Source organism: Chaetura pelagica, unplaced genomic scaffold (assembly GCF_000747805.2).
Source record: "Chaetura pelagica isolate M959 unplaced genomic scaffold, ChaPel_1.0 scaffold750, whole genome shotgun sequence".
Classification (NCBI taxonomy): domain Eukaryota; kingdom Metazoa; phylum Chordata; class Aves; order Apodiformes; family Apodidae; genus Chaetura; species Chaetura pelagica.
In genome coordinates, this window is record NW_009951947.1 from 772,002 (window position 1) to 788,127 (window position 16,126).

Sequence of the window (16,126 nt, forward strand, 5' to 3'; positions counted from 1 at the left end):
TGCCTATGGGAATAGATTTTGTAGTAGAAGGCAATTAAGCAATTCACTGCTGGCTCAGCTGACAGTCAATGATAAAAGTGCGTGCCAGAAGATGAAGTTGAGTCAAGAGAAAACAATATCTTCCAACAAAATACATTTTTCTAAAGAGCAATAGTGGTTGTGATAAGAGTGAAAGGTCAGATAGATGTTTTTTAATGTAATTAAACTATTATTAAACAAGCTACAGGTATGAATTTCTGCTTAAGACACTGAACTAAGAAGTCGAGGATAATGGAAATACTGTCCCAAGTGAAAGATACTTTGGCAGGAGTGTTGACATACAGAAATGTTTCTGACTCAAAACAAAATTTGGAAAATTATCAGGGCAAAAAATTGGGAAAAGAGATAGATTTGGACATTATAATAATTTGAAATAGTGAGTGTAGCATACATGCATTATAGGCTTTGCACTAGAAACTTAACTTTAATTCAATACTGAAGTGTATATTGCATCTTGAGATGAAGTGACATGATCACAAATTGAGATGATGGATATCCCTCTGATGAAGTGGAGCAGAAACCTTTCTATACCTTTCAAGCTCATTTTCCTAAATAAAGAACATAATACAAGTTTGAAGAAATTCTGAATTTCATGCATCGTCTGCTGTGAAAATGGAAGCTCTTTAGCTCTAGTAACACAGTACATACTGATGAGGATTTCATCTTTTCAGGGTCTTTCCAGTTTTTCAGGGTGTGTCATTTCAGTTTTTAAAAATGAGTGAGTGACTGACTTGTATATTCCACTGTTTCATCTATCTCATTTAACATAGGAATAGGACAGGAGAAAATGTGATATGGAGAAGCTGCTGCACATCTTGGCTCATTTCGTGTCATCAGTTCTACTTAGGGTTTATCAAATTAGAAGAAAGCATAATCCAGTTATCTTCCTGGGTATGAAGATAGTTTCTTCCTGATTCTCATACATAATTAGTCTCTTTCAAAACACTTCATTTGATTTCTTTTTTATGACTGAATTATCTATACTATTGGCAGTTTTGTATGTTAAGAACTACTGTTATCTGGGTTATTAAATCCTGTTTAGAATCTCACCAGCAAGTATTGGACTAAATGACAGAAAGTAGTTTGAAGTAATTCCTCTTTTTTCTCTGAAACTTCAAAATGGGAAACTCAGGGGTTTTTGTTTGTTTGTTTGTTTGTTTGTTTTTCCCAGAGAGCAAAAAATTGTTGAAGCAATTATTATTAAAAAAACTGTTTTAAAACTACAAGGTTTTAGAAATCTTGAATATGGTATTAGAAACCATTTTTCTTACAAGTTTTATTGCTATTCCTGCCTTTAATATTTGCAGAATTGCAGTTAAAAATTCTGTCATGCAAAAGCTTTCTCTCACTGTAGCAGCACAAATGTATTCATTTTGTGACAGTCTACCATCCAGTTCAAGAAGATTGTATCCTCATCCCAGATGAGTTCTCTCAAAGTAAAAAAAATGCATCCAGTACCCATGATTCTTGCAAATGCATCCTACTGCAAATGAAGGCCATTGGTGTCAACACTTTCAAAAGAAATATGAGGGTGCAGCAATCCCAATTTGTGTACTTTTTTCAGTAAAGGTTTTTAAAAAGTTGAATAATCATAATTTGTGAATCTAGATATTGGAGAAGAAATAGATGATTGGGAGTGGCCTGAATATCTTCCATTTTTTCAGATGATGACAATTCCTCTGGGAATAATCCTCTTTATAAAAGTATGTATTACCTCCTTTATTCTCTGAAGGGAGGGAAAGCGAAGATAGGTCTTCATAAGAAAAAGTGAAGCAGTCCTTCAAGAACAGATCGTTTGACATAAAAACACAGCATATCTGTGTGTTAGTATGTAAAATGTTGTCTTTTTCATCTTCAGTCTCTTTTTTTCTTTAAAAAAAGAAAAAAAGTCAAGATCCCCTTTGACAGAGAAAGAAAAGGATGAAAAAGCACTACCTTTTCATGACAGAACTGACTGTTCAAACTGTATAGGATTCTCTAGATTTTTCAAACCATTCTTAAAGTCTGTATACCATTTATACAAAAATCCCCAACTGTAGTTACTAGCTCTGGTAAAACTCAGTATTGTATTGACAGCTTATTTTTACAGTAACATTTTGAAGCATAAACTGTTTAAAATAAAGCAATAGTAAGACAGAATGGTTCATTGATTTATTATTATGATTAACATCATCATCATCATTAATGCTAATAAATATAATAATAATATTAATAGTGTTCAAGGGAAAGGAATCTACGTGGAGATATATAAGCATACCTGTCTGTTTCTCCCTTTCTTTTGTGAATTTTTAACTTTGTCTTTAGCCTTAAATGCATAGCGAAAATCTTAAAAACACTCTTGGAGCTCTCTCAGTTCTTTCAGCAAACTGCATGTGTTAAAAAAAATCTGAAAGCTGTATAGATTTTTTGCCTAGGACTATTTTATTTACAGTGATAACAGTCCTGACAATTAAAGAGCTGATACATACTCCAGAAGATTCCTGGAAAGGTGGAAGATAGATATTTACAGGGAAATAAACCTGTTCATACAAAAAAGAAAATGTAGGAAATAAAGAGGAAGCAATCCCAGTGATCAAGTGCTGGAATTCACTTGGAGCAGTGAAGCCATTGGCTTCTGTGCAAGCTCTGAAACTTTCTCTTCATCCTCCAAGAGCCTTTCTTATGGGTTGCTGCTATCGAGGTGGCAGTTCCTTCCTTTCCCCTAGGTGCTGAAAAGATGGCTGAGCCTTCCTTGTGCTTCACTGCTGCATTGGAGGCAGCACTACTTCCCTCATGCTGCTGTGGCTGTATGTCTTTCCCCTCCCCTTGTACCATCTGGTGCTGTCTTCACCGTTCCACATCAAAAAAATGCAAAAGCTGGCTCTGCACAGCCAGGTGGACAGCAGGCAGGGCAAGTGGGGACTGAAGAGGGAGAATTGGGGAGGAAAATTTAGCCGTTTGCTGTCAGTGCCTTTCATTTGTTTCATCCAACCATATTCTTAATGGGACTGAAGAGAGTAAGAAGAAGGTAACAGTGAGGTGGTATCACTTTTTGGATTTGTGCTGTATGCAAATTCAAGTTCATAATAATGAAATTCACCTCAGTGGTTTTGTCAGTAAGTCCATGAAGTTGCTTTGCCATAGACTTCTCTTTCCATGTATTTATAAACATAAATGGCAGGAAATATCTAATTCTGCTAAATGAGATAATTACTGAGGTTTTGCCTCACTTTTGCACCACAGTGATGAATCATTGAAGAAACTTGTAAGGTTTTTGCCTTCTTGTGCTTTGATAATTGGCTGACAAGCAAATTCAGGAGGAGCAAAATTTAGGTCTACTTGGTCTATAGAGTCAGTAGAATAAATAATTCTTCTTACAAAGGCACTCTTAACTTGGTTTTGAATTGGCCTGTTTTCTTCATTTTCAGTGAAAACAGAGAAAAGAAAATAGTTTCCTGTATGTTTAGCATTTGAGAACATCTCATTTGAGAACACAAATGCAAAAGGCATTGCATGTTTCAAGCAAGGATTAAAGATAATGTGAAAAACCTCCAACTTCACTCAGAATAATTCTGTTAATCCGATAAAGCCATATAATTTGAAAATTAGAAGATCTGCCAGTTTGCAAAGAAATACTTCTAAAACAGAATTTATGGAATAAGTCATCCTAAGAAAACCATTTACTAAAATGAAGATGAGGCTTCGGTTTGCTTAGGGAAAGCTCCTGTCTTTCATGAGTAGTTTCTCAATTCTTGTGCAGAAAGTTGAAATGTTACAAAAAAATTAATCTTATTTTACTTTATTAAATATCCTGATGTGTTGCATTCTTGCACTGAGATTACCAGCAGAGGGAGCTTTACTATTGCATTTAGTAAAAAAACAGCTTTACCCAGTATATTTCATCTACAATCTGAAAAGTGTGAGACCACTGGGTTTTTTTATGGTGTGAATTCATGACATCTTACTATATAAAAATGTAAAAGGGCAGAAAGGACATCTCCTAGAAGGAACATATTCATATGTAGTACTACAGTATTTCATCACTGTTCCTTTGAAATCATAAAGTTCAATGTAAGTTATTAAGTGTGCTGTGGTAGTAATATGGAATCTATTCTATTCTCTGCTTTCTCAATCCCTGATAGTAGGGAAGGATTAGTTTGGAGGAGCAGTAACATCATTTAGTTTTAATATTTCTCCAGATTGTGGCTTTGAGAATTTGCTTGCACAGTATAAACTACTTCTGTGAAACTGAAACTTACCTTGCTATTCCAGTGACCTTGCTTCCTTGACAAAAAGAAGTGCTCAAAAAGAAAACAATATCCATGGATTGTCATTCCACACATTCAGCTGTGCACACCCATTCCTCTATTGCTTTAGAAGGCGGTGAGATGTTTTACTTGATGGCACCTGTGCAGCAGGAGCAGGTGCACCATGTTCATGACAATGATGTAATGACATATTACTCCCAAGTCTCAGGTCTTTTTGCTTGACATGGAATATTTTTTTGTCCCTCAGTCTTTCACAAGAGGACAGGGAATAAAATTCCAGGAAAGCTTCTCCTTTTCTCAAAACAACCTTAAGTCTTTGACTTTCCCTTTTCAAATACGATCTCATAAAGATTTCCAAGCTTCACGGTCTTCCCTTGTTGCGATGGGGTGCCAGGGATGGACACACCAAGAATCTTTATTGCTTTGGAGAAGCATTCTTTTTCCTGGCACAGACAATCCATTAAATGGACAAAATGTAGATGTGGAAAGATTATTATTCTGTCAGAAGATAACAAAATTATGGTGTTTTCTGTAGTTAATGCTGGGCTGATTTGGTGGCTCAACAGAATACCTATTCTGTTATTATTCCAGTCTCTTTTTACACTCAAATTAGTATTGGTTCAAAGAGGTCTACTCTGTTAACTTTAGGGCCATATGGTGTACATGCAGGTAACCAGAAATTAAGATGAAACTATTGCACTTGAAAATGCAGATATATGTAAACATTGTGGTCTTGAATTAATTTCAGTATGTAAACTCCAATACATTTTTTGTTAGCTAATACTTTGTATATGTGTGTTCAGTGGATTATTTTGCAGTGATATTGGATAATTCATTTCATATTGAACCATTCAAAATTATTTTTATATATATTTTAGTGTGTCATTGCCTGCTTTTTATTTTGTTTTATTTTTTTATGAATTGATAAATTTAATTGATTAGTTGGTTAATTTCCCAATTGATAAAACATTGCTTTTTGATGCTGATGTTATTTGACTTTAACTTGGCTAATAGAAAGCAGATTATAATGCATGCATCAGCCTATTTGTTGTTAACATTGCCTGTACATTTCCAGAACGAGATGTATATACTTTTGGACTTGGACAATATGGGCAGCTGGGACATGGTACTTTTATTTTTGAAACTTCAGTACCAAAGTCTGTGAAACACTTGAGGAAGCATAAAGTCCGTGATGTTACATGTGGAGAAAATCATACTGCTGTAGTTACAGGTATGTAAGTGAAAAATTCTGAAAGTTCTTCTCTATTACAAAAAATGCATGTGCTTCTCTATATTCTGAAATGTACCTCTCTATTATCCTGTAAAAACTTTTCACTGAAGATGAGCAGAAGACCACATGGAGATTTACTAGTTCTGAAGGTTAAGTGACCTAGTGAGAAAGCCGTATTTTATTTTAATAATTCCTTATTCACAGCCCTGGCATGCATAGTTCTGTACATGGTGTCTCCTGGTAACCTCATAATCATGCCTTGCTGACAAGTATTCTTATTTCAAACCTTTGTTTTGCTGTAGTATTCAATCCTAATGTTTTGCTGTTGGGTTTTTTTTCCCCCAAATTGTCTAGACTAACTCTAATCTCCAACAGTAATTTGGCTGAAAAAATATATAATTTGTCTTTAAAAATAATTACTTTTTTTCATCATATTCATCTGTTGACAATCTGAAAGTATTTGTTCAGGGTTCTCAGGAAGAGAAATATTCCTTTCTTGCATGGTCTGTTACTTCATTTGTAAGGGTTTTGTCCTGGTTTTGTACTGACTCTGTTATTAATGGCTTCTTTTTTTTTTTTTTTTTCTGTATACAGAGAATGGCCTCATGTTTACTTTTGGAGATGGGCGACATGGCAAGTTAGGTCATGGAGAAGAGAATTTTACAAATCAGTTTGATCCCACTCTATGTTATAATTTCTTGAGGTTCACAGTCCTTTTGGTAAAACTTTTGTTCATGCTTCTCAGACATCAAAATGTTTACATTTTTATAAAACACGTTATTAGTGAGAGTTAAAATCTCATTATAGAATTATTTTTTATAGAAAACTTGATTAGTAGACAACACAAAACGAAAAGGGAAATTTCATTTACTTAACACACTGTTAATTTAGTTTAGAATGTACTTGGCTTGGAGTATACATATAGACTGCTTTCTGTTTTAGTCAGTGGTGTTATGCTGTAGAGCTGGTAGTAGCCTATAAAATATATTTGTCTCTTGTGGATTGTTAACAGTAGGTGGAAGACTAATGTCTGTTCTGAAAACACCTGAGTGACATATTTTTGTTTACTGGACTCAGAGTTTAATAAAGTTTTAGTAATTATATTTTGTTTATGGGAGGGTGTAGGACTTTGCATTACATTCTGTGGATTTTGTGAGGAAATATCTAGGTTTGTATCACTGAAGTTATCGATATTGCCCACATTTGACTTGCATAAAAATAATTAGCTCAAATCCCTTCAAAATCAGTGGAAATATCTTTGCTTTCTTCTGTATCATTGATTTGATAGACCTATCTTGGGTTCTGTTCAATACTAGTATATTGTATTTAAGTAAGAAAGAATGAACATAGATCACTAGTGATTAGTAATTGTAATTATGTACTTCTATCATGCTAACATCATTAGGAGCTAATTTTGAAGCAATTTAAAATTCAACATTTTTTGGTGCTCTAGGTTGCTTGTGGTGGTTGTCACATGCTAGTTTTTGCTGCCCCGAGACCTAAAGGAGCTGAAGAAATACTCTTAGAGGATTTATATGAGGGCCGTTTGACTGGTAGTATCTCTAAAATGAGTGAAGACTCACTACTAATAAACACCTTGCCACTAACATCAGCACGACTGCGACGTCGCGAGAGGGTAAATTCAGACCTTTTTAGGGTTGTTCATACTTGTTTTGGGAAAGAAAATAACTTTTAAAACTAAAATCACAGCAAATACTCAGCAGATACATACATATCTCCTTAAAATACATAGTTAATGTATAAAAAAGAAGAATTACTATCTGCGCTGGACCTAAAATTGATGCAGATAAAAGAAAGGTATTGGTCAGATTTTACTTCTTGTTTTCTATAAAAATGGCTCAAACTGGTTTAGTTGTGGTTTGGTTTGTTGAGCCTGTTCCTTTGCATTAAAAAAAATATATATCAAATATATTAAAAAAACAAACCAAGATCCCGACTCTTTTCGTATTCCCTTGAAGTCCTTGAATAGATTAAACAAGTTCATAGTTTATAAAATATCAAAGGGGAAAGTTTCACACTCAGCTTAAAATGAGCCTAAGATCCTGTAGCTACTGAAAATAGTAGTTTCTTCTCCTTTGTCTCCACTTTGCATTCCATATAATGTCTTTAGCAGCATGATGAGTTGGATTATTTTCCTTACCTGTCTGAAAAACTATTTAATTTTCACACAAGACCACATTCATTATGTAAAAATATATTGATGCAGTGTATTAAGTAACTCTATTATTTGAGTAACTAGCATTTTCATTTTGAATAAAAATAAAATTTCTTCTTGTCCTTTGTAATTTAAGACTACTTGAGATTATTGTGTAGGAACGGCCTAAAATACCCAGTATTTCTCTCCGCTTTTTATGAAGACTTAATATATTAAAGAAATTTTGTTTATGCTTTGCATACAAAGTTACAACACTGTATCATCAACTGTAGGAAAATACTACTATGAAATATGACAGGTTGTTTACATTTATATTCTACTCTTATACTCAACAATTTTTTTTTTTGTCTTCTAAAGGAAAAGTCACCAGAGCAGTTTATTCGAATGGCACAAACTCTGCCTCCACTGGGAGAAAAGTTCTTAAAATCTTCATTGCCTGTGACTAGCAACACTAGCCCAGTCTGTTTTTCTACAGTAAGTCTTCCTAAAACTGAGCCTATGGAGGATAAAGACCTTGAAAAAGGTGAGGTGTTGCTAAATCTTGTTGCTGTTTTCTGAGAACTATTTAGCTTGACTCTCGTAATTCATAAATAAATGCTCATTCTGAACATGAAAGAGGTTTAAGTTCAGTCTTACCTCAAGAGGGTCTGGTAGGATAGAGACATAAAAGTTGAGAAATGTGTACAAGAAATTGCCTTACACTTGGTTTATCTTTGGAAAGCATGCTTAAGGATTTAGATGATTGAGTGAAAGAAAAACAACCTCTGAATTGTACCTTAGGTTCCTCAAGGCTGTAGAAATATGACTTCACAAAAATGCTGTAAGATTAGTAATCACTTTCTCCATTCAAAAACAAACAAACACAGAAAAACAGTAATTAGGAACATTAGTAAAGACACAGGAAAGCCTACAAGAAAACTTTGATAAAAAGTCTACTAATTCTTACAGGAGTTTTCATCTTACTTGGAAATACAAAGGCACTCTTCACTCTCTGTTATCTAAGATAATAAGGATTTGCAATATTCTAGGTAATGCAAAAACCTGGATAACAATGATACTGATACAGAACTGGAGTTTTGCCCAGATTCTCTAGAGCAGTTATGGACTTCATCTGGGTTCCTGGGTTTGTGTGCTTTCCAGAGAAGAGCCATGCTGAAGAGTGTAGAATGCAGTGCTGCTGTGTAGAATTTAGCTCAGATTTATTTGACTGTCAAATCCAATTTGAAAGTAGTTCATTCAGTTAGAATTAAGGTTATTATTTCTGAAGCTGCCAACGTGTCCATTAGCATTTCTGGTTCATGGAAGCAATGCAGTGAAATTTGAAGTGCCTTTGGAGACTTTTGAGGCCTAAAACTTCAGGGTTCGTGCTGTATGAAACTGGTCATATACCTGATAATAAGGTGAACCTGAAAATTATGTAGGTCCATTTTTATGATGGTGCATTAGAGTTAAACTTAATGTCTCTCCAAACATCACACAAATAACATGCAATGTAGATAATATGACTGCAGCTAATTTAGTCTAATTGGTACACTGATATTAAAGAGATTATCCAAAATTAGCTTTGTCCCATGTCATATTTATGCTTTGAAAGCCTGCAAAAATGGTCAGAGATCTACAGTGCGCTATGGCCAGGTTGCTGAGCTATCTCTAATGTCTATACTGACAAAAAGGAGGTGGAAGTATTTCTGCTGTGTCTTAGGCTGGGGGAATGAGGAACCTCAGGACTTAAATCCTACGTCAGGAAAATAGAGAGAATCACTCTTTTACAAGAATGAGGTTTTTTATTTGCTGTATCTTGCTTGTTCCTGTGATATTTGTTTACTTACCACTATTTTACCTTACAGAAAGGAATCATCAAAAAGATAAACCTGATGAAAGTTCTGCAGAAGAAGATTCAGATAATGAAAATAATGCCAGAAACCTTGGGAATACAACTGACATCCTAAACATGGTATTATATTCCACTGATCAATCTGTGATTCAATCATTTTTATGCAGTGGCACAGCAAAGCAGCTAAATCTTGTTTCAGGTTCTAGTATAGGACTCCTGTCTAGCCCAGAATGTCCTATGTCCCATCAAGAAGTACTGACATCCTGTTAAAGGAGCATGCATTTCATATCATCATTATCCAGTGGTAAAGTTTGTTTTAATTTTCAAAGTATTGTTGTCATACGTGATTGAAGCAGTCCAAGTAGTGCAGCCCCTGCCCACACTTTAGCTCTGCATATGAGAAAGAAAAGAAGGATGCTGGATACCACATGGTGATCTCAGTCTTCGACCTTCCTCATCTTGATGATTTCCAAGAGGACAACTGCAGGAAATGAAGCAGAGAGCTGTCTTTTCCTGTTCCTAGAAGAGCTTTTTTAGTACAGGTGGATCAAATTAGTTACTTAATGTGGACTCAGCTCAGGATATGTTGTTAGTTATGCTGGAGGGATTGCAAATTTTACACAAATTATTGTTTTACTTAATAGTACGTAATAATTTAACCATCTGTTTGTGCATACCATTTATTTAAGAATTAGAAAACTTTATTTTCATTTACAAGAAAAATAATTGTTTTCAGGTGTGATGCACCTGGCCTCATTAATTTACTGAGGCATTATTTATAACATATTGACCATTTTTTTCTTCTAGACTTCCTCTTCCTTTTTGCTTTTGTTCCTGTTGTGTATTGATTTTAGAACATTTATCAGAATTAAACAGCAAATCTGAAAAAATTGTGTCCAGCAAACTTGTCAAAATACAAAGGAGAAATTACTGCTCTTGAATCTGAATGAAAATAATGTGTTACAGCAGAGTTGCTTCCATTTTTCTTCAACTGTGGCAGCATCCATCTTATTGACAAGTGTGAGAAGAGGAGGAAAAATCTTTAATAATCGTACTGATGATACAAGTTCTTGGGAGTCAGAAATCAGAACTGTGTTCACTGTGTTGAAAAAGAATATGGTGGTCAAACCAGAAGCACTTAACAAACAACAGCAGAGAAAATTATCTTGTCATTTGGAGTATATGGGAAGGGTTGACCAAAATCTCGCTGTAATTGTCCACTTAGTAATAGTCTGCATTGCCTTGCCTTTCCTGGTTTTGATTATACAGAAGAGATACAGGGATTATGTTCCAATGAAAATTTCTGCTGTATCATGTTTGGAGCATGTTCTTTTCAACTCTGTGGTATCCAACTAGATGCTAAGTTGGAGGTTGAAATGATAAGGGAGTAAGATGTTACTTTTCTAGCCAGAACTTCAGGGTGAGCAGAAGGTGGATCAAAAATGTTTGTGGGCTGTAAGAGAAGGCACGTAGCTTTCAGTACCTACAGACAATTTAGATGTTGACATCTAAGCTAGTTACCACTCTCTCTTTGTATAATGAGTAAATGAGGGAGTGGAAGTAGAATAGATGAGTGATCATACAGATTTTTCTCAACCTAACTTCAATAGTATTAAAATGTTCATATTACTTGAAAGAGCTCTGTTTAGTAGATCTAGTATTTGATGCTACTTTCCCTATTTGTTTGTTTGTTTGTTGATGTTGACATCTAAGCTAGTTACCACTCTCATCTTCTTCTTTGCAGACACATGCAATGAAATTGAATCCCAGTGACCAGACCTTAAAATTGTCACCACTCCAAAAACAAAAGGTACTGTAACTAATTATGTATGCATGTATACTTTTTCTGATGTTTAGAAGATCTGAAATTCATGTATCATCCTTGTACTTTATTGTTTTGCTTTGAGTTTTTAAAAAAACTAGGCTCATTTTGTGGCCTCCTCTTGCTAATTTTCTGAATATCCATGAGGTAAAATTCTAAGTGGACAGAAGCCAGAGAGAATTTGTGCATGCTCATAGAACTCCTCATATCCACCACAGTTTAAGGCTATATAATACTTCACTGTTTTAAGGAAAAAAAGACTATCAGGCACACTTTGTAACTTATGCTTGTAACATGCATTTCTACTGGTTTGTTGATATTAAAATATTTTAATTTACTTTTGGGACATAATGCAAGTAAATATTTTATTTACAGAAATTCAGCATGGGGTATATTTAAAGGAGCAATAATACTGGATTTAATTTTTAAAAGAAAATATTTTTGTATTCTCTTCATTTCACTCCTAAAGTGATCCCAGCATTTCAGCATTTTGGTGCATTTCATTATGTTTTTATTTTATTTTAAATATTTTGCAGAATTTATTAAGCAAATGTCAGATTTAAAGCAGAATGGCAATAGATTTTCAGACTTACTAAAAAAAAAGCATACCAGTGAGTGCTTCAGGAGATTCCCCAAGGGGAAAAGTGGAGAAAGGTGCAGTTCTCTCCTGTTTGCACAGCCTCACACAGTGCATGTGCTCTAGCTTATGGGACATGATACTGACTGCACAGTTCTTATAACACTCACTTTGAGTGCTTGGATAGTAAAAAAGGAGTAGTAGTACAATGACCATCAACAGAACATTACATTCTTCTAATATGTGCACTTGTAAACTCATTTCATGCAAAAAACTCTAGCTTTTATGCTATCTTTTAGTCTCTTCAAACAAATTGTTTCTTGTTCAAATGTTTTTGTAATCTTTTTCTTTTGCTGTCATTTGTCCTTAATGCTTTCCTTCTTTCTTTTTAATTTTCTGCTTCTCATGTGGAATAGAAGAACAATAAAAATGTGAAACTGAAAAGAGATGGTAAGGGTGGGCTGAAAGACAAGGATTCTGATTTCATGAAGGAGGGCACAAAATTAGACTCTGGCTCTTTACAAAAGCAGTCTTCACTTTCAGAATCACTGGGACAAGAATTAGTAAAAAGTAGTGCCTTTGTAGAGAAACCTGTTGCCAAAAAAACAAAAGGTGAATCAGAGCACACACAAAGTGTTAATACTTTGAAAAGTGATGTTCAACAAATCACTAGGGACAAATGCAGATCAGTGAAAAGGGAAAAAGAATATGTGGAAAATCCTGAATTTCTCAGAGGGGAAGTAACTTCTAATCTTCCCACTGAAAAAGAAATTCTGACTGAAAAAGTGGATTCTTCCAATAAAAAGGCAAAAGCTGTTAAATTTAAGCAATCCCTTAAAATAGAAGTGCTTCCTTCTGCATCCAGGGATCAGCCTCAGACAGAATCATTAGTTGTACAGAAATACAATCCTGTTGAAAAGCAGGGGAGTCAAGAAGCAGTAGAAAGTCAAAACAAAATAAAGGATGTTGTTGAAAAATCTGATAAATGTGAAAAAACAGGTGTCACAGGACAAGAAGGTAGTGAAGAGCAAAGGGTGTTTAAAAAAAAGGATCAATTTTTTAAAAAAACAACTCTAACTATGTCCTCATTTTCATCTGAGGAAAGTATTAATGATCTTGCAAAATACATGCCTAAGAGGAGAGAAAAAGAAGAGGACTACTATGAAAATAGAGAGATCCAGAAGGCAATGGGAACAGAAAATGTGATAGTTATGGATCTAGACAAAGAAGACAGTGAGATTAAGGAGATACAAGCTACAAACAATGAGAGAAGATATGCAGAAGAGACCAATGTAACAAGTCTGAATGAGGAAGAAACAAACTCTGAAGCTAAATCTGATAAAGACAGGCAATTAGAAATTAAGAATGAGGAGGAATTCAATCAAGAGCAGGAGAGTGAAGGCAGTGAAAAGATTGGAAGTGAAAAGGAAAAACTAGATGAAGCAGCTGACAGTGAAAGTGCAGTAGGGGAGGAAGAAGAAGAGAGTGAGGTTAAAAAAGATAGAGGTGAAGTTTCAATAAAAAGAGATGAAGATGAAGAGGAAAATGAGGAAGAGGAAGAAAATGAAAGAGAAGAATCACAGGCTGAAATTGAGAATGAAGGTGCAGAAAATACTGAAGAGGTTAATCAGGAAGATAGCAAAGAGCAAGGAGCTGAGGAAGACAGGTTAATGGAGGAAGAAGAAATGCGTAGTGAGGGAGAAGAGGATGAGCAGAAGGAGCAGGAATATGCAAAAGAGGAAGACAGTGAAAAAGAAAAGGAGAAACAGGTTGAAAGTGAGGGAAAAGATGAGAGTGAGGAAGGATGTGAAGCTAGAGACAGGGAAGAAGAAAAAGAGGTAGAGGCAGAAGAGGAAGGAGAATATGAAAATGAAGAAAACAAAGAAAGGGAGAGTGAAAAAGACAAAGAGGGTGAAGAGGAGGGATTAGAACAATCATTGGCAGGGGGGGAAGAAGAAGGGGTGTCTGAAGAACAGGAAGAAGAAGATGCAAATAGAACTGAGGAGGTGGGGGAAGGTGGAGTAGAAGAAAAAGGAAAAGAGGGGGAGGGTGGAGAGGAGGAAAAAGGAAAAGAGGGGGAGGGTGGAATGGAAGAAGAAGGAGAAGAGGAGGAGGGTGGAATGGAAGAAGAAGGAGAAGAGGGGAAGGGTGGAATGGAAGAAGAAAGAGAAGAGAGGAAGGGTGGAATGGAAGAAAAAGGAAAAGAGGGGGAGGGTGGAGAGGAGGAAAAAGGAAAAGAGGGGGAGGGTGGAATGGAAGAAGAAGGAGAAGAGGAGGAGGGTGGAATGGAAGAAGAAGGAGAAGAGGGGAAGGATGGAATGGAAGAAGAAAGAGAAGAGAGGAAGGGTGGAATGGAAGAAAAAGAAAAAGAGAGGGAGAGTGGAGAGGAAGAAAAAGGAAAAGAGGGGGGGGGTGGAGAGGAGGAAAAAGGAAAAGAGGGGGAGGGTGGAATGGAAGAAGAAGGAGAAGAGGAGGAGGGTGGAATGGAAGAAGAAGGAGAAGAGGGGAAGGGTGGAATGGAAGAAGAAAGAGAAGAGAGGAAGGGTGGAATGGAAGAAAAAGAAAAAGAGGGGGAGGGTGGAGAGGAGGAAAAAGGAAAAGAGGGGGAGGGTGGAGTGGATGAAGAAGGAGAAGAGGGAGAGGGTGGAGTGGAAGAAAAAGGAGAAGAGGGGGAGGGTGGAATGGAAGAGAGAGAAGAGGGGAAGGGTGTAGAGGAAGAAAAAGGAAAAGAGAGGGAGAGTGGAGAGGAAGAAAAAGGAAAAGAGGGGGAGGGTGGAGTGGAAGAAGGAGAAGAGGGGGAGGGTGGAGCAAAAGAAAAAGGAAAAGAGGTGGAGGGTGGAGTTGAAGAAGGAGAAGAGAGGGAGGCTGAAGCAGAAGAAGAAGAGGGGGAGGCTGAAGAAGAAGGAGAAGAGGGGGAGGGTGGAGTGGAAGAAGAAGGAGAAGAGGGAAAGGCTGGAGTGGAAGAAGGGGAGGCTGAAGTGGAAGAGGAAAGAGAGGAGGAAGAGGAAGGAGCAGAGGCAGAAGGAGAAGGGGAGGAGGAAGAAGAAGATGAAAAACGGGAAGAAGAGTGGGAAAACGAAGAAGAGGAAGAAGAAGAAGAAAGAGAAGATGAAGAGGGAGAAGGGTTGGAAGAGGAGGGAGAAGGGGAGGAAGAAAAAGGTGGAGAAGAGGGAGAGGGGGAAGAGGGAGTAGAAGAAGGAGAGGGAGAAGAGGGACAGGTAGAAGGAGAGAGAGAAGAGGGAGAGGAAGAAGGAGAGAGAGAAGAGGGAGAAGAAGAAGGAGAGGGAGAAGAGGGAGAGGAAGAAGGAGAGGGAGAAGAGGGAGTGAAAGAAGAAGAGGAAGAAGGCAGAGTGGAAGAAGTAGAGGGAGAAGAGGGAGAGGAAGAAGGAGAGGGAGAAGAGGGAGTGAAAGAAGAAGAGGAAGAAGGCAGAGTGGAAGAAGTAGAGGGAGAAGAGGGAGAGGAAGAACAAGAGGGAGAAGAAGTAGAAGAAGGAGAGGGAAAGGAGGAAGAAGAAGAGGAGGAAGAAGAAGGAGGGGAAGAAGAAGAAGGGGAAGAGGGAGAAGAAGATAAAGTTGAGGAGGAAGAGGAAGAGGGAGAGGAGCAAGAAGGAGAAGAGGAGGAAGGGGTTGTGGGAGAGGAGGAAAAGGAGGATGAGGGAGAGGAGGAAGAAGGAGAGGAAGAGGAAAAAGCAAAAGGTAAAAGAAAAAATGATATGAATAAGCTTCCACAAAAGAATAGCAAAACCAGGAAGCCAGAGAAGACAGAAAGTACTGCTTTACCAAACAGCTCTAAACAAAAAATGAAGTCCAAACAGCATGTAGCAAATGGTTTACATAATACAGAACAATTTTGGAACAATGTGCTACCTCATTATTTAACACTAAAGTAGCATAGACTACTGGAGATTAATTTTAACCCTATTCATCAAACTTTGGAAGTATAGCTGAACAATTTTTATTACTGAAGACATTGTTTTTAATGTAGTCAAAATTGGTTATTATGCATGTAAGTGCCAATGTCTTGAAAAAGAACTGAAGAAAGTGTTTAAATTTGGGAAGCTTTTATGAAAGCAATCATAGAAATTGTTGATACAGTCATTTACACAATCATCTTCATCACATATGACACACAGATTTAAAATAATGATTGCTGAAGAGGCAAAATGTGTTTGCCTTTTAATTAAATTATACTGCCATGCT

The 16,126-nt window shown here is 36.4% G+C and overlaps 1 protein-coding gene across 1 annotated transcript in view; it reads left to right on the plus strand.

Moving 5' to 3' along the window:
- RPGR (retinitis pigmentosa GTPase regulator) overlaps positions 1 to 15,816 on the plus strand; it is a 42,859-nt gene extending 27,043 nt beyond the window's left edge. Inside the window, exons 9-19 of the mRNA XM_009997406.1 lie at positions 5,362 to 5,517; positions 6,112 to 6,236; positions 6,971 to 7,153; positions 8,051 to 8,216; positions 9,541 to 9,647; positions 11,272 to 11,337; positions 13,468 to 13,764; positions 14,326 to 14,427; positions 14,491 to 14,503; positions 14,582 to 15,582; positions 15,661 to 15,816. Coding sequence (XP_009995708.1) covers positions 5,362 to 5,517; positions 6,112 to 6,236; positions 6,971 to 7,153; positions 8,051 to 8,216; positions 9,541 to 9,647; positions 11,272 to 11,337; positions 13,468 to 13,764; positions 14,326 to 14,427; positions 14,491 to 14,503; positions 14,582 to 15,582; positions 15,661 to 15,816 — 2,372 coding nt within the window. The remainder of the gene's footprint in view (positions 1 to 5,361; positions 5,518 to 6,111; positions 6,237 to 6,970; positions 7,154 to 8,050; positions 8,217 to 9,540; positions 9,648 to 11,271; positions 11,338 to 13,467; positions 13,765 to 14,325; positions 14,428 to 14,490; positions 14,504 to 14,581; positions 15,583 to 15,660) is intronic.
- Positions 15,817 to 16,126: the final 310 nt, after the last annotated feature.